This window comes from Mirounga leonina, unplaced genomic scaffold (genome assembly GCF_011800145.1).
Source record: "Mirounga leonina isolate KUSES-001 unplaced genomic scaffold, KU_Mleo_1.0 Mir_126, whole genome shotgun sequence".
Lineage (NCBI taxonomy): Eukaryota > Metazoa > Chordata > Mammalia > Carnivora > Phocidae > Mirounga > Mirounga leonina.
This window is the reverse complement of record NW_023270314.1, coordinates 26,780,266-26,806,611: the sequence shown is the minus strand read 5'-3', so window position 1 is coordinate 26,806,611 and position 26,346 is coordinate 26,780,266. Positions and strand designations below refer to the sequence as shown.

General features: G+C 42.1%; 1 protein-coding gene across 9 annotated transcripts in view; it reads left to right on the top strand.

Annotated features, from left to right (window-relative positions):
* ATF1 (activating transcription factor 1) overlaps window positions 1-26,346 on the top strand; it is an 82,910-nt gene that overhangs the window by 1,296 nt on the left and 55,268 nt on the right. For 5 of the 9 annotated variants that reach the window (XM_035002666.1, XM_035002673.1, XM_035002674.1 and 2 more), the window contains one exon: window positions 5,737-5,835. The exons of 3 other annotated variants lie outside the window; for them this stretch is intronic. In XM_035002666.1, coding sequence (XP_034858557.1) covers window positions 5,743-5,835 — 93 coding nt within the window. In that variant the 5' untranslated portion in view covers window positions 5,737-5,742. Of the gene's footprint in view, window positions 1-5,736; window positions 5,836-26,346 lie in introns of those variants that run through there. One more of the 9 variants, XM_035002670.1, reaches the window with a different exon arrangement.

Sequence of the window (26,346 nt, the reverse complement as noted above, 5' to 3'; positions counted from 1 at the left end):
GGAGACTTGGTGAGATGCTGAGTGCAGTTCTGGGGGAAGGAGTTTGGCAGGCCACTCTTGCTGTTGTGGTCCAGGCTGCCTCTGTAATGGCTGGCTGTGAAACAAACAAACGCTGAATGCTATTTTCACTTTTTTCCTGAAAGTGAAAATCCTCTTCGAGATTTCTTTCGGTTACTGAAGTCAGGTACTAGTGTAGGTTTTCGTAAAAGTGCAGTGCGGTAACACGAATTTTCGAGCAGTGGGGGATACCTGTAATGCTTATTGAGAGTATCCTCCTGAGGCTTTTTCAACGTAGATTTGGCAAGCATCTTTGTCAAACTGGCCTGGTTCGTGATGAGAGTTTGTATGCCATGTTTGTTTATGTTTGCAAAATGCATTTTATCTTGAGAATTTTGTTACCACCAGAAATAAGCAGTTTTATTAAAATGCTATTTTTCCTGTAGATTTTGTAATATACATGTTCCTCGGTGTCCCGATTAGAATCAGTACAGTTGTCCTAACACTGAGTGTATTCGTTCTACTATCCTTTAAGGTTATGTTTGGTCTGTGATACATCTGTAGAGTACTACTGTATCGCCAGTAGGTGGTAGTCCCGTCTAAAGATGCTTTTTCTTCACATATCCTACTTAATTATAATGAATTTCCATCTCTAGGATTTTTTTTTTTTTTTTTTTTTGCCCGTGTTGTCTTGATTCTAAAGCCAAGTTGAAGTAATTGTCTAAATATATTTCTTTAACTGTTACTGTTTCACTGCCCCCTGTGATTCTGCCCTTCTTACTGTGGTCTAATGTTAAGCTTCCATCTGCTGCCAGGAAATACATTACTTTCATAGAAAATGCCTTTGTACATGTACAGTTCATTCTGTGTTGAGCTAGTTTTTAACAGATTGTTGATCTTAACCTCAGTTTGAAGAGCAATAGCTGAAAAGAGTGAGCAGATGAAGATTATACTCTGACATTAAAAAATATATAGTATTGACAAACCCTACTAAACACATTGATTTATTCAGCATTAATAAATGTGCAAGGTATTAGTGCTATATTGGGAACAGGATATGGTCTTTGGCTTGGCTCCCTAGAGCTTGCATTCTGGTGGCAAGACCAAAAACAGGCCATTACACTACTGGGATAAGTGCCATGAGAAGAGGGGGTAACATGTGCTTTGGGGATACAGCCAGAGCTTCTTGACTAGTCTGAGGGAGTCATGAAAGATTGCCTGGGAGAATAACTGAAAGGAATAGGCCACATGAAGAGAAGGGGAGTAGTGTTTCTGGCAGAGGGAATGGCATGTGTGAAAGCCTGAGGGTGAGAGAAAGCAAGGCAGGCACATGGGAAGATCTGAAAGAAATTCAGCATGACGAATAGGAACAATTTTGAAGGGAGATCATGAGTTCACTTGTGGAAATGTCGAGCAAAAGACTCCTTGCCCTCAAGCTTATCATAGTTCAGTATTCTCTATAGGTGAGGAAACGAAGACCTTCATTCATCAAATGAGAATACTAACTGTATTTGTTGATGTTTGTTGTTTAGTGCATACATGAGGGTCTCTGTTGGGCACAGAGCATACATTCATGATACAGGCCCTATCCTTAGGCACTTAAGACTGGGGGAAACAACACCAAAAAAAAAAAAAAAGACTGGGGGAAACAGACATGCCAATAAACACAATTCAGAGTGTTAAGTGACCTCATTAGAAACATGTGCAGGGCACAGTTGAAGTCGGAAGGAAAAAAGGACCTGGAGCAGTTGCGAACTTAATGTTTGGGATGAAACTTGAAAAGAGTAGGAGTTTGCCAGATGGACAAGTTGGCAATGTTAGAGGAAAAGGGGCAGCATGGAATAAAAAAAAAAAAGGATTTTGAGTTAAAATAGTTCTGGCTTCAGGTCTTGTATTCACATCTTACTGTGAGATCCATAGTAAATGACAATTTCCTTGAGCCTCAATTTACACATCTCTAAAACAGGGAATCCAGGAATTGATATATAAAAAAGCTCTTCGTTTAGTGCCTATCATATAATATTCATTTCTTTGCAAATTTTCTTAGAAGTACCATGCCTTTTACTTAAATTCTTTATATATAGTCAGCAAGATCACAAGAAACTGCTGCAGTTTCTCAGCCTCCCAAATTCGTTCCTGTTGATGGCACTTCTGAAGCTGTGTTTCACTGCCCCCTGTGATTCTGCCCTTCTTACTGTGGTCTAATGTTAAGCTTCCATCTGCTGCCAGGAGATACATTATTTTCATAGAAAATGCCTTTGTACGTGTACAGTTTATTCTGTGTTGAGCTAGTTTTTAACAGATTGTTAATCTTAACCTCAGTTTGTAGAGCAATAGCCGAAAAGAGTGAGCAGATGAAGATTATACTCTGACATTAAAAAATATATAGTATTGTTTACAATGAGATGTAACTATAAAGCTTTTCATTTTGGAAAAAAAAAGCTGACTAGTTGATTTCTCTTTAAAAAATGATAGAATAGGCTATCTTATTTTCCATTGGAAATGTGGTTGTAATAATTGTCCAGAATCTTATTTGCTGACTGTAGTGGCTTTTACTAGGAAATATGTGTTGTTTTGTTGATTGTGTTAGTTTCCATTAGATATAGGATTTCTTAATAATACTGTTATGGAGGAAAAATCAGTGAGTCACAGTGAAACAGAAAAGTATCATTTCCAGTAATTTAATAAGGTTTTGAAAAATCTTTTATAGTTTCTTCCAATGCCTTAGCACTATATATTTTTTTCTTTTCTACATTCTAACATGTCTTCTGAAATGGAGTGTTAAAAAAGGCATTTTCGGCTGCCTAGCTGTCTCAGTCAGTAGAGCGTGTGACTCTTGATTTTGGAGTTGTAAATTTGAGCCCCACACTAGGTATAGAGATTACTTAAAAATAAATCTTTTTTTAAAAAATGCATTTTCAGTACAGACAGTATGTAGAAAATACATAATTGCAGGTTTGGTGCTGTCTCTGTGTTTTGTCTGTGGGATTATACTTGTATTAGTGGAGATTAAAAATCACTGTGCTCTTCCTAAAGAAGGGACTATATGTAAGCTTAAAAGCAGTTGAAGAGGGGCGCCTGGGTGGCTCAATTGGTTAAGCGACTGCCTTCGGCTCAGGTCGTGATCCTGGAGTCCTGGGATCGAGTCCCGCATCGGGCTCCCTGCTCGGCAGGGGGTCTGCTTCTCCCTCTGACCCTCCCCCTCTCATGCTCTCTCATTCTCACTCTCAAATAAATAAATAAAATCTTTAAAAAAAAAAAAGGCAGTTGAAGAAACAATATAGGAAGCATTAGATGAATTTGGCAAAATTAAAAGTTTTAAAATAATCATAGTTAAGTCACTTAAGATATTTGTAACCACATGATAGAGATGAAATTTATATATATATATTTTTAAAGATTTTATTTATTTATTTGACAGACAGAGAGTGTGAACACAAGCAGGGGAAGTGGGAGAAGGAAAAGCAGGCTGCCCGCTGAGCAGGGAGCCTGACGCCGGGCTCGATCCTAGGACGCTGGGATCATGACCTGAGCCGAAGGCAGACGCTTAATGACTGAGCCACCCAGGTGCCCCAGAAATGAAATTTATATTACGAAATATTAGGGACGCCTTTGTGGCTCAGTCGGTTAAGCATCTGTGTTAGGCTCAGGTCATGATCCTAGGGTCCTGGGATCGAGTCCCGCCTGCTTCTCCCTCTCTTGCTCTACCACTTGTGTGCGTGCTCTGTGACAAATAAATAAAATAAAGAAATATTAAAGACTGGGGTGCCTGGGTTGGTTGAGCAACTGACTCTTGATTTCGGCTCAGGTCATGATCTCAGGGTCCTGGGATCCAGCCTCACGTCAAGCCCCACCTCGGGCTCTGCACTCAAGAGATTCTCTCTCTCCCTCTCTCTCTGCCCCTCCACCCGCTCATGCACACACTCTTTCTCTCTAAATAAATAAATAAAACCTTTAAATATATTTTTAAAAAAGAAACAGGCCAGTAAGAAAACACTAAGATTTGGTGATAAATGGATGGATAAGTAATATGAACAGATAGCTCAACAAAACTAATGGAGAATTAAAGAAGTGTAAAACAGTGTATTGTTTTCACCTATCATTGCTTTCTCATGTGCTTCTGATGGACTGTAATTCTTTCAGAAAACTTTAAGTATTCATACTCCTTGATCAAGTAATTCTCCTTTTTGGAATATATCCTCTGGAAATAATTTTAATTATGGAAAAGTTTTATGTACCAAAGTTACTAATCATAGTATTATTTGGTAAAAAAAAATGAATTATGTATGTTCACTGGTTGGATTATTATGTAGCCTTTGAATATACCATATTTTGTTTATCCATTCATCTCTATGCACACTTGGGTTGATTCTACCATTTGACGGTTGTAAATAATGTTGCTATGCACATGGGTGTACACATACATCTTTAAGACCCTGCTTTCAGTTCCTTTGGATATATACCTAGGTGCGGGATTTCTGGATCATACAGTCATTTTATCTTTAATTTTTTGAGTAACTACCACAGTGTTTCCCATAGTGGCTACACATTTTTTGCATTCCCAACCATAGTGCATAAATGCTCCAATTTCTCCACATCCTCACCAACACTTATTTTGTTTTGTTTTGTTTTTTAAATATTAGCCATCCTAATGGGTGTTGAGATGATATCTCATTGTAGTTGTAATTTGCAGTTCCCTAATCATTAGCGATATCGAACATCTTTTCATGTTTGCTGGCCAGCCCCCTCTTTTTTTCTTTTATGCCTTTGTATGTAATAATTAAAAACCTTAAATTCTGCGCAAATCTTTTAGCAGTCTTTTTCTAAGTGGTTGTCCTTCCATTTGACATATTCCATCTTTCATAAGCCATTTATCCTCATTTTTACCTAACCTACATATCCTGCAGTTGATTATCTAGATCATCTAGATCTTTAGAACCTCTTTAGTTATGGTTGTACTTACTTATTTGTTCAGCTTTTACTTAATGAATTCTCTACGTAGAACTATATGTGCAATTAGAAATTGTTCCCTAGACTGAAGAAGAATGCTTGTGTCCATGGACGGGAAGACTATCATACTTCTTTTTTTTTTTTAACTGCATTTTATTTATTTTTTTAAGATTTTATTTATTTGAGAGTGAGAGAGCTAGAGAGAGAGCACAAGCAGGGAGGAGAGGGAGAAGCAGGCTCCCTGCTCAGCAGGGAGCCCCATGTGGGGCTCAGTCTCAGGACCCTGAGATCACGACGTGAGCCACCCAGGCGCCCCGACTATCCTACTTCTTAAGTGGGATAACATTTGAAAATTTAGTCACAATAATTTATGTATATATGTGCCATGTATTAAATTTTAAGATGTTCACGTGGATCAAAATTTTTGATATTGCAAGGAATGCAATATGCTTTGAATACACAAGGAAAAGTCTTTACTATCTCTGTTCCATAGCTACCAGTTCTCTTCCACAGAGGCAACCAGGTTGCCAATTTTTATACAACTATGCTGTATATTATACATATTCTGTAGTGCTTTTTATTTGCCATTTCTGGAGATCTTATAATTAGATCTCTACACAGAACAGAACATCAGAACATATTGAGTCTGGATAAATTGAGCTTAGCCCATAGCATAGAAAAACTTCATCTTGTTCCTCTGAAAAAGTACACATTAAGGAAAGAAATGTCTTAGGATTTCTTGAAAATGAAGTTAGAAATCATCTTATAACTGACTTTTTTCCCTTGTAGTTGATTATGGAAGATTCCCACAAGAGTAACACTTCAGAGGCAGCGCCGCAACCTGGTTCAACGGTTCAGGGAGCTCATATTTCTCATATTGCTCAACAGGTAAGGCAGGATCTAGCCAAAATATTGAGCTAATGAGGAATATTTTGTGAAAAAGAACCAAGCAAAAAGAATTGTAAAACGTTGAAGTGTATGGAAGGAAGGTAGATTTGATTTAAACATCCTATCAAGATTATTTCCATTTTATTTTCTTCTATACAACATTTAATGTTGTTACAATAGGTATATACTTTTCAAAACTTGAAGTAGATTTCATTTTATGTGGTACATGATTATTTCGATTTTTTTTCCAGCCTGATTTTATTTCTGCATAAGAAAAATGAAAAATTATTTATCTCTTTGAGCTAACTTAAACAGACTAATAGTTTCAAGAGGCAAACCATCTTCAATTCAGTAGATTTATTGTGGATATATAGGAAATCTTTTGCTGAACTGGAAAATAGGCCTATACATTAGCAAATTTAAGTTGATAGGCATGCATATTGCAGAACTCATATTTTATAAATTTCAAATTGTCTGATCCATGCACGTGACCCACTTCAAGGAAAACAGCGGATGGTATTTGTTGCCAGTGATAAGACTTGAACTTTCAAGCAAAAATTAGAATTTTGGAAAACTTGTATTCACCATTGTAAACTTGAAAGTTTCCCAGTAGTTACAGATTTTTTAGTTACAAAATTGTGTTACAGAATCATGCTTGGGTATAAGATTCATTCAGAGTGCAAGGTAGACCAGTGGATTTTATTTTCTTTTCTTTTAAAGATTTATTTATTTGAGAGAGAGAGAACACAAGCAGGGAGGAGGGCCAGAGGGAGAGGGAGAAGCAGACCCTCCGCTGAGCAGGGAGCCTGATGTGGAGCTCAGTCCCAGGACCCTGGGATTGTGACCTAAGCCGAAGGCAGACGCTTAACCAGCTGAGCCACCCAGGTGCCCCATACCAATGGATTTTAATGTTAACAGAAGATATAACATTAAGGGGCACCTGGGTGGCTCAGTTGGTTGGGTGTCTGCCTTCGGCTCAAGTCATGATCACGGGGTCCTGGGATCGAGTCCCGTGTCGGGCTCTCTGCTCAGCAGGGAGTCTGCTTCTCCCTCTCCCTCTGCTTCTTCACCCCCCCACCCCCACTTGTGCTTGCTTGCACATGTTCTCTCTTCCTCTCTCTCTCAAATATATAAAATCTTTTTAAAAAGTACGTAACATTAAGATTGTATATTGCAAACAACCTTTAAGAAACTACAACCTGTTAAGTTTCAAAGAAGAATATCCACAATTATCTGAAAACACTATTAAAAACAGTCCTCCCTCTTCCAACTTCATATATGTGTGAGGCCAGACTTTCTTCATATACCTCAGCCAAAACAACATATGGCAACATATTTAATGTAAAAGCAGGTAAGAGAATTCAGTCATTTTCTATTAACTCAAACATTAAGGTAATTTGCAGAAATGGAAAATGTCATTCTCTCACTAATTTGGGGGTAGGGAAGTTTAGTCATGTAAATAAAAACATATTATTTATATTAGTGTCTGATTTATATTCAAAATGAACTGTGTAATATTTTTAAAATTTCTGTTTTAATTTTAAGTGTGTTAAAAGATTAAAAGCCCACATAAATAATAATTCTTTGGGGTCCTCAATAATTTTTAAGAGTATAAAGAGTCCTGAGACCACCAAAAAAAAAAAAAAAGAGTCCTGAGACCAAAAAATTTGAGAAACAAGGCCCTAAAATTAATCCTTCAAGCTTGATGCATTCTTCTTTATTATTTGGCTGTATCTGTGTAGAATAATGGTATCTTCTCCAGATGATGTTGGAAAAACAATTAGGGAGTCTTTCAGCCATCTTTCTGTTAATAGAGCCCTTCACAGAAATGTTTAAATTCACTTGGCTTACTTGTATACTTCAGTTATTTTGGTTAGATGTGAATGTTTTCCAGGTTTCCTTAGAACCATATTTACAGTGAGATGTAGAATAAGTACATTTCTAAGTGGTAAGTAATTTTGTAGTGATTTTGAAAAATAATGTCGCTGACTTCATGTCCGAATTCTTGTGGCTTGATGACTTCATTAGACTCTAAATATTGTAAGGAAACCATATCTAATGCAGTAATATTTATTCATTCGTTCAGTATAAGCTGGGGACATAGCAATAAACAGAAGTCTCAGCTCTTGTGGACTTCTAATTTTGGGGAGACAGGCAATAAAACAGATATCAGTTCATAGTATGTACTGTGGGGACTAATAAAGCAGGGTAAGAGGGATGGGGATTGGTGGGGAGGGGGTGGACTTGTCTTACATAAAGTGGTCAGAGAAGTCCCATTAGTGGAAAGAACTCTTCATGTACATGAACTAACAGTTGTAAAATGCTGAGACTGATACGTGCTTGGCATAGTTAAGGAACAGCACAGAGGCTGGTGTGGTAGGAGACAGATGAATGAGGGGAGAATGATACAAGATGAGGCAGGGAGGTTTGGGGTAGGAAGGGAGAGTGCCAGGTAAGGTAGGCCTTGTATGCCACTGTAAGGCTTTTGGCTTTTAATCTTGATGAGATGGGAATCCTTTGGAGTGTTTTGAGTAAAAACATTATCTGATGTTTTAATAGGATCATTTTGGCTGCTTTGTGGAGTAGAAGCAGGAAAACCAGTTAGGAGGCTGTTAAAATAATGTGCATGAGAGGTAATAATGTGCATGAGAAGTGATAATGGCTAGGATCAAGGTAATAGTGGTGGTGGTGAGATAAAGTTAGATTCTGGATATGATTTGGTTGTAAAGCCAGCGGTGTTTACTTTTGGATTAGATGTGGGTTTTATTTTTTTATTTTTTTTTAAAGATTTATTTATTTATTTGACAGAGAGACACAGCGAGAGAGGGAACACAAGCAGGGAGAGTGGGAGAAGCAGGCTTCCTACAGAGCAGGGAATTGCTCTGTATCGATGCAGGGCTCGATCCCAGGACCCTGGGACCATGACCTGAGCCGAAGGCAGACACTTAACGACTGAGCCACCCAGGCGCCCCTAGATGTGGGTTTTAGAGAAAAAAAAGAAGTTAAGGTAGACCCTACAGCTTTTGGCTTGAATAACTGTAGGAATGGAGTTGCCACTTATTAATTTTTTTTTTAAGATTTTATTTATTTGCGAGAGAGAGAATGAGAGACAGAGAGCATGAGAGGGAGGAGGGTCAGAGGGAGAAGCAGACTCCCCGCCGAGCAGGGAGCCCGATGCGGGACTCGATCCCGGGACTCCAGGATCATGACCTGAGCCGAAGGCAGTCGCTTAACCAACTGAGCCACCCAGGCGCCCGGAGTTGCCACTTATTAAGATGGGCAACACTGGAGCATGTTTTTCTTTTGGGGGGCATATTGGCAATCAGGGATTTGGCTTTTAGGCATGTTAAGTTTGTGATGCTATCTGTATTACTTTTCTGTGCTACAAAACAAATTACCACAAATTTAATGGCTCATAACAACACATGTTATCACACAGTTTCTGTGAGGGCAGAAACTCCTTTGCTAGGTTCTCTCTGCTTCGGTGTTTCAAGTTGCAATCAAGGTATGGGCTGGGCCTGGGTTCTTATCTGTGGGTTGGACTGGAGAAGAATCCTCTTCCAACTTCACTCAGGTTGTTGGCAGAATTCATTTTGTTGCAGCTGTAGGACTGAGAGCTTCAGTTTTTTGTTGGCTGGAGGCCACCCTCAGATCTTAGAGGTCATCTGCAGTTCGCTGCCATGTGGCCCTCCCCATAAGCAGTTCACAGCATGGCAGCCTGCTCCATTAAGTTCAGTGAGAGGGTGAGAGTGAGTTCGCTAGCTTGTATAATACCATACGACATAATCAAGGAATTGATATGCCATTCCTTTGCCATAAAATGTAATCATGGGAATGACATCCCATTGTCTTTGCCTTACTGATTAGAAGCAAGTTGCAGGTCCCTCCCACACTCAAGGGGAAAGGATTATTCAAAGGCATGAATACCAGGAGGTGGGAGTTATGGGGGCCACCTTAGAGTTTGTCTGCCAAACCATGCAAATAGATTTATCCAGTAGGCAGCTGGATATATATGATCTGGACTCCAGAGAAGTCCAGACTCTAGAAATGTAAATGTAGGAGTTGTGGATATATAGGTGGTATTTAAACTCACAAAGTGATTTCTGGCTTCTGCTTAGGATATAGAAAGCTGAAAAGAGTATTGCTCCCATCCTAAAATAAGAATGAGCTGTAATACACAGTCATAACTTCTGTTGACTCATCGGAGGTGGGATCTGGCTCATCTGTAACAGAGCACAGGAAGAAGGCAGGGTTGTCATACAAGGGTAAAGAAGCATTCAGCTAAGTTTTTTTTTTTTTTTTGAGAGAGAGAGAGAGAGAGAGAGAGAGAGAGAAAGAGAGCACCAGAGGGAGGAGGGTCAGAGGGAGAAGCAGACTCCCTGCTGAGCAGGGAGCCCGATGTGGGACTCAATCCCGGGACTCCCGGATCATGACCTGAACCGAAGGCAGCGGCTTAACCAACTGAGCCACCCAGGCGCCCTCAGCTAAGTTTTTAATGAATTGCTGAAGTCAAAGTGTGGGTTAGCATGAGACTGTAGAATCCTTGAGAGCTGCAGACACAGGGTAGGTAATACCCACCTGTAGGCTTTTCTTCAAGGCCTCCCAGCAGTTTCTCATGAGAAAGGTTGGGGAGGGGCGCCTCCCTTCGCCTCGGGTCATGATCCCGGGGTCCTGGGATGGGGCCCAGCATCGGGCTCCCTGCTCCGCGGGAAGCCTGCTTCTCCCTCTCCTACTCCCCCTGCTTGTGTTCCCTCTCTCGCTGTGTGTCTCTCTGTCAAATAAATAAATAAAATCTTTAAAAAAAAAAAGATTGGGGAAAGCAAGGGAGACAAAGGTTAGGCTCACTAGGTGGTACAGGTCTACCTGGACTTTTTTCTCCCTGTGGAAAAGAGCTTTAAGCCACTGGGGGAAGGGAATAAACGCCATTTTCCACTGTGGCTGGGAGGAGTGAAAAGACAAAAACCCATAAAACCTGAGGGAAGGGAAGGAAACTTCTGGGTTCAGACCATTAGTTTTCCTACTACTGGGAGAAAGCCCTATGCCCTGAGACCCAGGGATAATGGCTTGCCTGAGACTGAGACTCAGCTAGGATAACAGAGAACTTCCCTGTTCCCTACTAGCAAGTAAAGCAACAGCAGTCTGCCCCTGGGGGACTATGGAGAAAGCCTCTGGGGAAGGTGCCCTGAGAAAACCTCAAAGCTGAGGGTGGAGCAAGAACACTGAGAAAAACCCTCAGGCAAACCAGCTCCCACCCTAAGCAGAGGGTTGCCCTAGAGGAGTTTGAAGCAGGTAGTGCACTTAAGGTAATCATAACAAAGAACCCCAACCCAGCCTAATTCCTGAAGAGATTGACTCAACCCCTCCCCTCAGCCCCCCACTAATAGCTTGCAGAAAAAGAGCCATACCCATTTTTTTTTTTTAAGATTTTATTTATTTATTTGACAGAGACAGCGAGAGCAGGAACACAAGCAGGGGGAGTGGGAGAGGGAAAAGCAGGCTTCCCGCTGAGCCGGGAGCCCGATGTGGGACTCGATCCCAGGACCCTGGGATCATGACCTGAGCCGAAGGCAGTCGCTCAACCAACTGAGCCACCCAGGCACCCCATACCCATTTTTTTTAATCTTTTTTTTTTTTTAATTTTATTTATTTGGCAGAGAGAAACACAGGGAGAGACGGATCACAAGCAGGGGGAGTGGGAGAGGGAGAAGCAGGCTTCCCGCGGAGCAGGGAGCCCGATGCGGGGCTCAATCCCAGGACCCTTGGACCATGACCCGAGCCGAAGGCAGACGCTTAATGACTGAGCCACCCAGGCGCCCCGAGACTCATTTGCCTTAAAAGGGGTAGCAAAGAGAGCTTCATTGATGGTCAAGTTCTGTGGATGTGGCCTGGTAACTGTTTCCTAGAAGAAATGTGTCAGTATTCCCCTTGTAGAATCTTTCCCAGTGCACAAATGACTGACAAAGATGACAACCAATGGCAGTTTTTCTTTTCTTATTTGAGGTATTAAGAAGCAAGCATTTTCTAGTTCCTAACAAACTGTTTTTCTCTTAAAGATTTTATTTATTTGAGAGAGGGAGAGCGAGCGCACAAGCAGGGGGAGGAGCGGAGGGAGAAGCAGGCTCCCCGCTGAGCAGGGAGCCCCATGTGGGACTCGATCCCAGGACCCTGGGATCGTGACCTCAGCTGAAGGCAGATGCTTAACCGACTGAGTCACCCAGGCGCCCTGAGCCATATCCATTTTTATACTGTTCCTCAGTCTCCTGTGTTATACAGGATATCCATCATTCAGGCAAAAGTTATGGAATATACAAAAAGTAAGAAAAAATAACCCACTGTTTAAAAATCAAAATAACCAAAAAAGTGAGGATGATAACAGTTGTGAGAACTATCAGACAATGAATTTTTTTTTTTTAAGATTTTATTTATTTATTTGACAGCACAAGCACACAAGCAGGGGGAGCAGCAGCAGAGGGAGAAGCAGGCTCACGCTCTGCAGGGAGTCTGTTTCTCTCCCTCTTCCTCTGCCCTTCCCCCAACTTGTGCGCGTGCGCTCCTCTCTCTTTCTCTCTCTCTGTCAAATCCCAGAATCAGCCCAGCACTTCTGTGGTCATTGCCCAGAGGGGTGAAAAACTGGAGTCACTTGATGCACACCTTCCAGCTGACATTGAACCAAGGCACCAGGGCTTTGTCGTCTTATTTTAGCTCTCCGGCTACAAATAGTTCTTTTGGTGGTCTAATTAGTGGCATATTTTTTGCATTTTTGTGCTTTTTGTTAGTGATTTTGTTGTTTAAAATGGCCTCCGAGGGGCGCCTGGGTGGCTCAGTCGGTTAAGCGGCTGCCTTCGGCTCAGGTCACGATCCCAGGGTCCTGGGATCGAGCCCCGCATCGGGCTCCCTGCTCAGCGGAGAGCCTGCTTCTCCCTCTCCCTCTGCCTGCCTCTCTGCCTACTTGTGCTCTCTCTCTCTCTTTGTCAAATAAATAAAATCTTTAAAAAAATAATAAAAAATAAAAATAAATAAAATGGCCTCTGAAGTGTAGTGTTGAGTACCAGGAGGAGAGAATGCATGAGGTAAGTTTCATTCAAATAGGACTTGTAGTGCTGCTGTCCATGAGTTCAGTATTAATGCCTTAACAATGTATATACGAAAAACGGTGTTTTTAAATAGAAACACTTAAAACAAGGTTATATATTGACCAGTTGATGAAAATAATGTGCCCAGAGGCTTGCAGGAACCTAACTCCATATTCCCCCAGAGCAGTGGTTCAGTATTTGCTAATTCATGTACATGCAATGTTATAGACTATAACTACCACAAATAACAAGAATTGACTATTTAGCAACATGGAGTTTATTGACAGCCTTGAAAAGAACTATTTCAGTGGGAGTAGGGATAAAAATCTAATTAGATCCAGGGCGCCTGTGTGGCTCAGTCGGTTAAGCGACTGCCTTCGGCTCAGGTCATGATCCTGGAGTCCCGGGATCGAGTCCCACATCGGGCTCCCTGATCGGCGGGGAGTCTGCTTCTCCCTCTGACCCTCCTCCCTCTCATGCTCTCTGTCTCTCATTCTCTCTCTCGCAAATAAATAAAATCTTAAAAAAAAAAATCTAATTAGATCCAAAAGAGAGGGTGAAAAAGAGTAGACACTCACTGACAACAGAATGAATAGACAACTCCTTTGAGGGGTTTTGTTGCAAAGGGGGCTAAGAAATGAAGTTGCTGGAGAGGGTTGTAGGTCAAAGCTGCAAAGCTTTACTTTTATTATTACTTTTTAAGATAGGAGGACTTAATAGCCTGTTTGTATACCAATGGGATTGATTAAATAGAAGGGGAAAACTTGATGATACAGGAAAGAGAGGTCAATCCTGGGATGATGTCCTTGAAGAGGGGCGGGAACGAGATTTAGTCTACAAGTGGAAAAATTTATTTTATATGAGCACAGGTACATCATTCACATTTAGAAAGAAAATAGAGATTACGTAAGGATGAGATACTCTGAAAGTTTTCTTCTGATAACTCTTTTTTTTTTTAAGATTATTTATTTATTTATTTGACAGAGAGAGAGAGAGAGAGAGTGCTCACGCAAGCAGGGGAGTGGCAGGGGAAGGGAGAGGGAGAAGCAGGCTCCCCACCCAGCAGGGAGCCGGACATAGGGCTTGATCCCAGGACCCTGAGATCATGACCTGAGGTGAAGGCAGATGCTTAACCGACTGAGCCACCCAGGCACCCCTCTTTTGATAACTTACTTGCTTTTCAGTGAAATAAAATGCTTTGAGAAGATAGGGAAGGAGGAGAAAGTATGAAATAGTCTGCCAGGACAGTAGGAGATGTAAGTGGACTAGGGATATGTAACAGGATTGATGGAAACTGTGAACAGTCCACTTGAGGTTTGATCATGAGTTTAAAGTGAAACTGTTGGGGCACCTGGGTTCAGATTCCTTGCTCAGCGGGGAGTCTGCTTCTCCCTCTCCCTCTACTGTTTCTTCCACTTGTCTCTCTAGTCCTCTCTCTCTGTGTGTCAAATAAATAAAATCTTAAAAAAAAAAAATAAAGTGAGACTGTTAAGTTCAGTTATGTGTTTTTCTCCAGTCTGATTCAGGTATGGTTTGCATTCAGGTTACAGGCATAGAGTAGGGGAGTTAACAGGGTTGATGTTTAGTTAAGGGACTATAATGAAGCAAGAAAAGACAAGGACATTGATGATGTGTATGATAGAGGGATTATGATGCTGGGCACAAAATTTAAGCTGTATAAAGAAGGAAGTGGAGACTTCATGGGGTCAAGAGTAGGGAAAAAGATATTAGGTTCCATGGGTTATAGGTTCCTATGGAGTCCGAGAATTGTTGACAGTCCCAAGTAGTAGAGGTAATGAGTTGGAAGTAGTGATACTTAGAGGGATGCTTGAATTTGAGATTATGGAGGGTGCATTTATTGACAATGATAAGATTTGAGTAGTTCTCAACTGGATTGTACTGCTTCCCCACTGAGCTGTCTGGAAATATGTGTGTGTTTGGGGGTAGGGAGGGTGCCACTGGTATTCAATGGGCAGGGACCAGAGATGCTAAATGTTTTGCATTGAGCGGGATACTCCTACACATGGAAGAATTGTCCTGCCCAAAATGCCTGTTTAGAAACCTTGTAGGGTATGACAACAGGAGCAGGTAGCTGAGGAGGGTGGAGGACAGGGCTTTGGAGAAGAATAAAAGACAGAGGCCTGGGTGTGGAAGGTTACTGAATGTTGCATATTGAAATTACCACAGATTATATCAGGAGTGGTATTAGAATAGGTTGGTTTGGCTGCTAAATGCCTAAATGAGGGCACGTGGGGCGCCTGGGTGGCTCAGTTGGTTAAGCGTCTGCCTTCAGCTCAGGTCATGATCCCAGGGTCCTGGGATTGAGCCCCGCATCAGGCTCCCTGCTCCACAGGAAGCCTGCTTCTCCCTCTCCCACTCCCCCTGCTTGTGTTCCCTCTCTCGCTGTCTCTCTCTCTGTCAAATAAATAAAATCTTAAAAAAAAAAAAAAGAGGGGCACCTGGGTGGCTCAGTTGGTTAAGTGACTGCCTTCGGCTCAGGTCATGATCCTGGAGTCCCGGGATCGAGTCCCACTTCGGGCTCCCTGCTCCGCAGGGAGCCTGCTTCTCCCTCTGACCCTCCCCACTCTCATGTGCTCTCTCTCTCTCTCTCTCATTCTCTCTCTTTCAAATAAATAAATAAATAAAATCTTTAAAAAAAAAAAAAGAAAGAAATGAGGGCACGTGACTGCCATAAGGACCGTCTGCTGCCATGAGCCTTGAAGTTGGGAGCTTTTAGGGGAGGACTTTGAAGGGACAGTGGTCTGGAAGTACTGATGAAAAGCAAAGGAAACATGCCCCTTATCTGTAGGCTCATGGTATGAGTGCAGGAGAGAGCTGTAGGAGAGGCAGATTTCTTGAGAAGAGAGCTGAGGTTCAATTATGGCAGGAAGGTGAAGGGGAGGGACTTAGTACTAGTTGAATTTCATTTAATTACAAATTATATGTAGATTGAGAGGCAGGCAGTCTTGCTTAATGCGAAGAATGATGGAAGCAGTTAGAAGACTGGGTCGGAACCCAGGTTTTGTCACTTAGTGACTCTAGAACTTTGACTAAGTCACTTATTTAATAAGACTTGATGTTCATCATCTGGAAATTACGTGTCAGACTTGGCGATCTCTTAAGGTCTTTACCAGGTCATAACTTTCAGTAATTCTCATATTGTAGAGAAATTTGTATACTTTAATCAGGTGTGAATAGGGAAAACAATGATGATAGTAACAAGTGAATGTCCACTGTGTGCCAGGTGCATTTCTAAGCATTTTACATGTTTTAATGCCTTCAAACCTCAGGTCAGCCTATTGTGCTTTTATAACTCCCATGCAACTAGTAAGGCTAGAGACGTGATTTGAATTCCAGCAGTTTGACTTCACAGTTTGGGTTTCCTGGGAAGTGGACTGTGAGATGGAGATTAGCATGCAGGAGGTTTATTAGGGAGTCCTCTTGGGATTACCACCTGTGAAAAGTAAAGAAGAGAAGGAAGCAGGATTGGGCAGAGGGAGAAGTGGGACTCAGTCTCAATGAAGGCCTCAGCTGACCCCATAGAGAGCTTTGAAGATGAGATAACTCTTCAGAATAGGGGGAAGGGGTCAGCCAGACCTTCATATCCCAGCATGCACCAGTCATTGGATCTTGACTGACCTGGACTGGGAAGGGCTATATGTGACCTTAGACAAGGTGACTCATCAGCCAACGCAATTTCAAAGAGGGCTGACAGCTGAACACTGCCAGCAAACATACTCCAGCAGCTGGGGAGTAAGTCTTTTACTAGAGAAACAGGATCTTCGAGGTGCATCATAGTGCCCACCATAACTCCAGAGTCCACAGTCACCAGTCCTTTGTTGCCTCCAGGGAGAGTATGAGGATAAATGAGAATAGTGGAAGAAATTACAAATAGGCTTGGCTCCAAAACACTTTTAAAACAGCATGCCATTTTTTTTTTAAGATTTTATTTTATTATTATTATTTTTTAAAGATTTTATTTATTTATTTGAGAGAGAGAGAATGAGAGACAGAGAGCATGAGAGGGAGGAGAGTCAGAGGGAGAAGCAGACTCCCTGCCGAGCAGGGAGCCCGATGTGGGACTCGATCCCGGGACTCCAGGATCATGACCTGAGCCGAAGGCAGTTGCTTAACCAACTGAGCCACCCAGGTGCCCCTAAGATTTTATTTTTAAGTAATCTCTACATCCCACTGTGGGGCTTGAACTAACAACCCCAAGATCAGGAGACACAATGCTCTACCAGCTGAGCCAGCCAGGTGCCCCCACGCCATTCATATTTTTGACCTGAGGACTTAAGGTTCATCCAGGGAGGGCGCCTGGGTGGCTCAGTTGGTTAAGCAACTGCCTTCAGCTCAGGTCATGATCCTGGAGTCCCGGGATCGAGTCCCACGTCGGGCTCCCTGCTCAGCGGGGAGCCTGCTTCTCCCTCTGACCCTCCCGACCCTCCCCCCTCTCATGCTCTCTCTCAGTCTCTCTCTCAAATAAATAAATAAAAAATCTTAAAAAAAAAAAAAAAGAAAAGAAAAAGGTTCATCCAGGGATAAGCTAAGAATGTGTGTGTGCATCAGTGCCTTTGATAATCCTTTCTTACCTAGAGATACTCTATCTAACATCTTGGATATTCTAGGTCATCTGGGTTTCACTTTTTGGTAGAGAAAGATTCTCCTATAGAGTAACTTAGAAATCTGGGTGAGTTTATATGGATGTTTCCAGCATGGATGGCATGGGAGAGTGGAAGAATGATTTTTCTTTTTCATTTGCTTAACGGTCTTTCACAGAGCCAAAAGTTTTAAATTTTGACTAGGTCCAATTTATCAAGTTTTCCTTTTATGGATTGTGCTTCTGGTGTCTAAGAATTCTTTGCTAGTCCTAAATTTCAAAGATTTTTTTATTCTATAGGTTTATGTTTTACATGTAAGTCCATGATCTATTTTAAGTTAATTTTTGTATAGATTTGAGAGTTTTGGGTTGTTCTTTCGTTTTGTTGTTTTGCCTCTGGATGTACAGTTGCTACAGCACCACTGCATTACTTTTGCACCTTTGTCGGAAGTTATTTGGGCGTGTTTATTTATTTATTTTTATTATTATTATTATTTTTTAAAGATTTTATTTATTTATTTGAGAGAGAGAGAATAAGAGAGCACATGAGAGGGGGGAGGGTCAGAGGGAGAAGCAGGCTCCCCGCTGAGCAGGGAGCCTGATGCGGGACTCGATCCCGGGACTCCAGGATCATGACCTGAGCCGAAGGCAGTCGCTCAACCAACTGAGCCACCCAGGTGCCCTGTATTATTTCTTTTTTATTGCCCTATTGCACTCTCTAGAACTCCCAGAACTACGTTGAATAGAGTGGTGAGAATGGACATCTTTTCTTTGTACCAGTCTTAAAGGGGAAACATTCATTTTCTCATCATTAAGTCTGATGTTAGCTGTAGGGTTTTTTTATAAATGTTCTTTGTGAGTTTGAGGAAGTTCTTTCTATTCCTAGTTTTTTTTTTTTTAGACTTTATTTATTTGACAGAGGGAGACACAGTGAGAGAGGGAACACAAGCAGGAGGAGTGGGAGAGGGAGAAGCAGGCTTCCTGCTAAGCAGGGAGCCTGATGTGGGGCTTGATTCCAGGACCCTGGGATCATGACCTGAGCTGAAGGCAGATGCTTAACGACAGAGTCACCCAGGCGCCCCTATTCCTAGTTTTTTGAGAGTTGTGGTTTTTTTTTTTCCACGAAATGAGATTTTTCTGCATCAGTTAGTATGCAGTGATGATTTTTTTCTTCTTTGGCCTGTTGATGTGGTGGCTTACATTGATTGATTTTTAAATATCAAACCAGCCTTGCATACCTGAAATAAATAGCACTTGGGCCGTTTTTTTATATGTTGCTAGATTCTGTTTGCTAATACTTTGTTGAGGATTTTGCATCTAAATTCATGAGATAATGGTCTGTGGTAGAGATTGTATAAAATTGGCATTAATTGTCCTTGACATGTTTGATAAAACTCTCCAGTGAAACTGGAGCCTGGAATTTCTTTTCTTTATAGGACTATTCAGGCTGTTTTATCATGGCTGAGTTTTGGTAGTTTGTGGTTTTCAAGAAATTGATGCATTACTTCTGAGTTGTCAAATTTATGAATGTAGAGTTGTTCTTAGTATTACCTTTTTAACCCACTTAATGGCTGTAGGGTCTGTTGACCTTAAAAATCTAACAGTCAGTTAATTTACCAGCAAAAATAAGTTTATTCAGGAATAACAGAAAATTGCAATCTGGGACATGCAGACTCTGGCAAAACCATAGACAGGTCCCATAAACAAAGGAGAGGAATGTTATTTTATGGAGGAGGAGGAGGAGGGAGTTGGCAGTGGTTTTTTTTTTTTTTTTTAGAGATTTTATTTATTTGGGAGAGAGAGATAGTGACAGAGATAGTGAGAGAGAGCACAACTGGGAGGAGAGGGAGAAGCAGACTCCCCACTGAGCAGGGAGCCTGACAGGCCCATCCCAGGACCCTGGGATCATGACCTGAGCCGCAGACAGATGCTTAACCAACTGAGCCACCAGGCAACCCAGCAGTGGTTATTTTTAAAGAAAGTCCATCCCAGAAAGGCACCAGTTCAGGGTGATAATTGTTTCTCATTGACTGAATTGCAGGGCTAGTCAATTTCTTGTAGGAGATGCAGAGTGCATCTCTGCCTTTTGGGGCCTGTAATTGAGTTCTTCCTGTTAACCATTCTTTTGAGTCTGTATTTGCCATTGAGTGGTAGGGCTCCCCCTTCTGGCCTCCCAACTCCACTTTAGTTGAGGTTTCCCTTTATTAAGTTTCCTATTTCACCCTTTTGATCAAGATCTTTCTCTGAAAGCATAGCTGATCAAAAGTCAGGTTTTTTAAATTCAGTGACCTTTTGACCCTCAGTGCCAGGAAAGACTTTTCCTGGTTGTCTTGCCCCATATCAGATGGAAAATACATAGCAATTGGAAACCAGTTAAGGTCACATTTGAGTAACAAAGGAAGGTTAGGAGGGAGAGCTCTCAGGCACTGCCTACCTTATAGTCCATATTTACCAAGATCATAAGCACTGAAGATCATTTCCTTATTGGGAACATCATTTTTACCAAAGTTCAATATGCAACAAATACAGAAGAAAGTAACATGACAATTTCAGATTGTATAATGGTTCTAAACTGGGATCCTAGATCTGAAAGTCGCCAACTAAAAATATCTGTTGGCACTTATTCCAACTTAAGGGAGAAAAGTTACCCCTATGGAAGCAAACCTGAAGTTGTTTATGCCTCTTGGAAGTCTCCATTTAAAGCTGCCATGAAAGCAGAACAGTGAATACAGCAAGAGCACACTGAAAGAATTAACTGAGTGCAGGTATAAACATGAAGCAATAGCTGATGAACTTTTTCAAAACAGCAAAATTTCAAAGACATTTTAAAGCAGCATTGTTATCTTGAAAGAACTGTTTGGAACCAAATGCGTTACAGTTGGTAAGGTTGCAAATTCAGAGACCATGAATTTGGATAAGAATCCAGAACCAGTTAATAGTTCAGATGAAAGAAATACTTTTATGAATTCCGAACCTTGTAGAAGAAGCAAGTGAAAAATTAATTTGTCATGGGATCACAATGAGGCTGTTTCTGAAAGGCCATAATCAAAAGAAGAGGTTTCCCTCCCTTCACAAGGGTTTGGGAAATGCAGACAAGGGCGTTCATTGTCTTTTCACAAATGAGAAGAAGCAACAGTGAGAAAAAGGTACACAGGCCTGGTCCAGACATCTTGGGAAAGCTGTCTTATCAGATGGCATCTGCTTTAGTTCCGGGAAATCTTTTTTTTTTATTTTTTTTAAAGATTTTATTTATTTATTTGACAGAGAGAGAGACAGGAGAGAGGGAACACAAGCAGGGGGAGTGGGAGAGGGAGAAGCAGGCTCCCCAGTGAGCAGGGAGCCCAGTGCGGCGCTCGATCCCAGGACCCCGGGATCATGACCTGAGCCGAAGGCAGACGCTTCACTACTGAGCCACCCAGGCGCCCCTAGTTCCGGGAAATCTTCACTTTCAGGTCACCAGGTGGCGTGCAGGGCCAGTTAGGGTTTGGTACTTTCTTTAGATGTGTCACATGAAACCAAGAGTCTGTTTCTTAGAGTTTGGTGGCACAAGGCTGGTTAGCAGTAACTAGTAAGGTCATTTCCATCAAAGAGCCCGATGGTGGGACTCAGTCCTAGGACTCTGGGATCATGACCTGAGCCAGAGGCAGGCAGCATTTAACTGACTGAGCCACCCAGGCGCCCCTAAGCATGGTTATTTTTAATAGAAGCAGTTAGGCCTTTAGAACATTGGAGTAGATCTCTTTTTATCAACTGTGGGTCAGAGGAGGCAGGGGCCAAGTGTATTAACGTCCCGTGACTATCTCAAAAAATGAGAATCTCTGAATTCCAAAGGGGGTGGATCTGAAATTTGGAAGGACTAACAGCACTGTTAACCAGGGCGTTTGAGGGTCTCTACAAATTTTGCCAATTGAGTCTTAATAGCGCCATCTCTGTGTTTGACCGACCTCGAGGATTGAGGATGGTATGCACGACGGAAGTGTCGTAAAACCGGCCGAACAGCACAGACGTGTTGAAGCCACCTGACTGGAAAAGGGGGTTTCCCGACCACTATCAAGTTTAGAGAAAGGTTCCCCAGGTGTAGGGATAAGCTTTTCTGTGAGAATTTTAGGCACAGAAAAAACATTGGCCTCTCGACGAGGAAAAGCTCCAGTCCGCTGAGGAAGCATGCAAACCATAACTAAATCATACTTATATATCCGTGAGACAGGGAAGCTGTATGAAATCCGGTTGTGCAAACAAGTTTCTTTCCGTTGTTCTTTGGACTGGAAGGACAAGTGAGTGTAGGCACTTTTTGTGGCTTTATTAGTATTTCCCTACCAATGCTGGTTTGGGAATGATAATCATTTTGTCAGTAGACAGTAGTTTAATGCATGCACAGTAGTAAGTGGGAACTTTAGAATTTTTGGTAGGGCTGGATTTTCATTTGGTCCAAACCAGCATTTTCTTTTTATCAGAACGACAATACTTTCTAGATTTCCCATATTGTTTTTCCCTCTCTGGGGCTAATTGTTGGGTATCTCTTGTTAGTGTTCCCAAATGATAATTTGGGAGAACATCCCTTTGGACCATGACAGAGGTTTAGCTCTTGGTTTCCTTGAGAGCAGTGCTTTTGGTAGCAATATCAGCAAGGTTTACTCTGGCACCCAGGAGGTCGAGTCTGGAATGCCCAGGAACCTTAATAATAGCCAGAGCAGCAGCAAAAATACGGCGTCTAGTAAATTTTGGATATAGGAGCCATTTTTAATTTTATCCCCATTAGAGGTTAAGGAAACCGTAGTTTCCATAATGTTCCAAAGGCATACTGACAATGGGTATAAATGTTTGCAGTTTTACCCTTGCCCAACGTACAAGCCTGAGTGAGGGCATAAAATTCAGCCTGTTGTGTAGCCAGAGGTAGAAGTCCTGCCTCAGTGACTTCAGAGGAAGTTGTAATAGCATACCTAGCATGATATTTAGCATTTTCATCCTTTATTTTTTCCCTAAAGATTTTATTTGAGAGAGAGAGAGAGCACGAGTAGGGGGGAAGGGGCAGAAGCAAAGGGAAAAGCAGACTCCCCGCTGAGCAGGGAGCCTGACGCGGGGCTCGATCCCAGGACCCTGGGATCATGACCTGAGCTGAAGGCAGACGCTTAACGACTGAGCACCCAGGTGCCCCAATCTTTTTTTTTTTTTTTTTTTAAGGATTGTATTTATTTGAGAGAGAGACACAGAGAGCACAAGCATGAGCAGGGAGAGGAGCAGAGGGAGAGGGAGAAGCAGACTCCCCGCTGAGCAGGGAGCTGGATGCAGGGCTTGATCCCAGGACCCTAAGATCATAACCTGAGCTGAAGGCAGACACTTAACCAACTGAGCCACCCAGGCGCCCCGCATTTTCATCCTTTAAATAAGAACCATCAGTAAACCGTTAAAAATCTGCAGTGGTTAGAGGAGTTTTGTGTAAATTGTCACAGGGAGTCGAAGGATGGTCTGTCAGCATTAAGCAGTCATGAGGGGTTTCGTCAGTGAAGGAGGGGAGAAAGACTAGCAGGGTTAAGGTTATTGCAGCAGGAAAGAGTTCTGTGAGGGGCCATGGGCAGCAGGATGTCCTAGGAGGTGAGATGACTGAGAAGTGCTGAGTGTGAGGAGACTTCAGGAGGGCCTTTACTGCGTGGGGCACAGAGGGTTAAAGGGGATCCTAGATTATTTCTTCAGTGGCTTTAACTACAAGGGAAAGTGGCAGGAATGGCTCTGAGGCAAAGGGGACATCCCCATGCCACAGGCTCCAGTTGTTGGTCATAATACCCTGGGGGTCGGTGATGGTCCCCATGTTTTTGGATGACTACTCGAAGGACGTTCCCTTCCCTCTCACATACAAAGAGGAGAAAGGGAAGTTGATAATTAGGATGTCTGAGGGCAGGGGGCTTTATTAGGCTTTTCTTTAAAGTTTCAGAAGCTGGGGTGCCTGGGTGGCACAGTCAGTTGAACGTCTAACTCTTGGTTTCGGCTTGGATTGTAATCTCAGGGTCATGAGATCAAGCCCAACATTGGGCTCCACACTCAGTGCAGAGTCTGCTTAGGATTCTCTCCTTCTCTTTCTGCCCCCCTCCCCTTGAGTGCGTGCTCTCTCTCTCTTTCAAATAAATAAGTAAATCTTTTTTAAAAAACCTATTAAAGTCTCAAAAGCTATATCCTCCTGATCTTTTAAATAAAAAGCAGCAGGTTTGTCATTTTTTAGTAAAGCATAAAGAGATTGAGCCATAGAAAATAAGTTTGGAATCCAGTTTCAGTGGTAGCCAGCCAGTCCAAGAAAACCTTGTAATTGGTGTGTAGTTTTAGGTTTTGGACAGTTCAGGATGCCACGAAACCTTCCTAGATCCAAATGTGGACCTTGTTCCAAGATCAGGTGCCCTATGTATCGAATCTGAATTTGAGCCAAGTGCAGGTTTTTTTTTTTGAGGCTTTATGTCCCTTTACATCTAGAAGTTTTAACAGGTGATGCTGTCTCCTGTGAAGAGGTTGGAGAAGAGCAGCGGGGAAGCTAACCATCTCCATATTGTGACAAAGCAGAGCCTGCAGAAAACTTTATATCATCCAAATCAAACTTTAAGGATTGTGAAAAGTCAGAGGACTGTGCGTAACTCTGGGGCATTACTGTCCCAGTGTATGCCTGTTTTTCCCAAGTGAAAGAAAAGAAAGGCTACCCTTATTAACTGGAATACTAAAAAATTCACCAAATAGATCAATTAGCGTGAACAATTTGCTTTCGGTGGGAATGGATGTCAGTAGCATATGGGAGTTAGGAACAACAGGGTGCCAAGGGATAATGATGATACTTATTTTCCACAGGTCCTGGACGAACCTCTGTCTTTAGCCATGGGGTCTTCTCAGGGCAAAGTCAGGGTATCACAGGCCCTGAGCTTTGTAGCTTTGTAATCTATTATGAGCTTGATGCCTTGAAGGGTTTCTTTATTATAGGGTATTGATTCATTCTGGGGAGAGGTTTTGAGGGATCTGAATATTGATGGGAGGTGTACTGTGGATGCTGCCAATAACAGTTGAAGATTTTGTTCATAAGGAGGAAAGTAGTGGATCCAATAGGAACGAATGACCAGTGTCCCCAGACTCCGCTATAGTGCCATCAGAGAAAGAACAAATAAAAGATGTCAAGGGTAATTTAATCCCCTGGTTAGCTATCTTGATTACTGCTGTCAAATTCTAGAATTATTTCCCCCTTTTGGGAGAAATTCCCACATGATATTTTTCTAAGAAATCTCAGCCTGATAAATGAACAGGGGTAGAGGAACTAAGGAAGAAAAAGGATGGGTATCTCTCAAACGGCCTATACAAAAGGGAATAGGTTCAAAGGCAGGAACCTGTTGAGGTTCATTAGAGACTCCACTATTCGAGTTGTTTTAGTACTCTGAGACAGGGGCTGCTTTATAGCAGTATAGCCAAGAGTGTAGCTCCCGTGTCAGTAAGGACCGAAAGAGATTCATTCCCAAGCCAGTTAGGAGGGAAGATTGGGAAGAGCCCCGTAGTTTCTTGGAGCTCTGTCATCGGGAATTAGGAGGACACTGGTTAGGCTGACTAGATGGCTGAAGTTCCTGGAGCACTTAAGCTGGTAATAGTCTTTTTTCCAATGTCCTGGCCCTTTGCAATAATAGCATCCTTTGATGAGCATTCTTCATTTGCCAGAGTTAAAAGTTGAGAATTTTAGCAGTCTTTATTTTAGGTGACTCCTCTGGGATACTAGCAAGCTGGTTTGCTAAATTTAAACTAAATCTGGAGTGGGCATAGTTTCCCATCCTGGAAAAACTGGTTCAGCCCATTACTAAACATAGTTAAATGCTACCTAGGCAGAGTCAACATGTAAAGGAGGACCAGAATTTTTTTAAGACAGTTTGGAGTTGATTGCAATGGTCATAAACAGGTTCATTAGGCTTTTGTGTGCAAGCCTGAATTTTGTTTGAATCAAGAGGCTTAGGAAAAGCTACTATAGTCGCTTAGTGGAGCATTACAGTGAGTGTTCTAGCATCCTGCCAAAAGTTAGAGGTTTCTTTCTCTAAATCCCCTCCAGGATATTCCCATCAGGCTGGCTTCATGCACTGTTTGGCCTGGCCCTCACCAACAAGCATGAGGACTAATTGATAAAAATCTGAGAAACTATGAATTTGAATAACTTTATTAAATTCTTCAGCAAAGCTGTTATGGGGGTGATCCTTTGTCACTTTAGCAAACTCTAACTATGACTCTCAATTTGGCCTTAGTCCAGGGAACCTAAGAAATTTGAGGTTGATTTGGATCCTCAAAAGATAATTTTAAAGGGACAGGTTCTGATAGGCTCTGACAGGCTCAGAGGAAGAGGGAGTGGGGAGAGTTTCAGGGAATAAAGGAAGTTTGGTGAAATGATTAGCATGGGGGAGCAGGGGACACAGAAGAGGTCAGGATGGTGGATGGTGCTGAAGTGAGGCCTGAGCTCTGGCTGCTGCAGTCCTGATGCATAGAAGACAAGGGAGGGGTAACAGAGGCCTCAGAAGGCTTTTTTGTCTTTCTTTAAAGGTTTGCCTCAGTCTAGAAATTCTGTTTTGTGGAGAGGCAGTTTTAGATTGCTGATAACATTTGGAAGCCTCAAAATATGAATCATCCCATTCAGTTTCCACAATTTTAGAGCCTTAGCTATTCAATTCAGTTTTGAGAAAAGTAAGTTTGGAAAGATTGGAAGTTACCCATAATGTCCATTTGAGGTTCTAAGCTACTTTTGATTAAATTGGTCTATTTACTAGAAATGTGCACAAGGAAGGGACTAGAGTATTTAAATATAAGATTGGGGGGGCGGTGCAGCTGGCTGGCTCAGTTGGA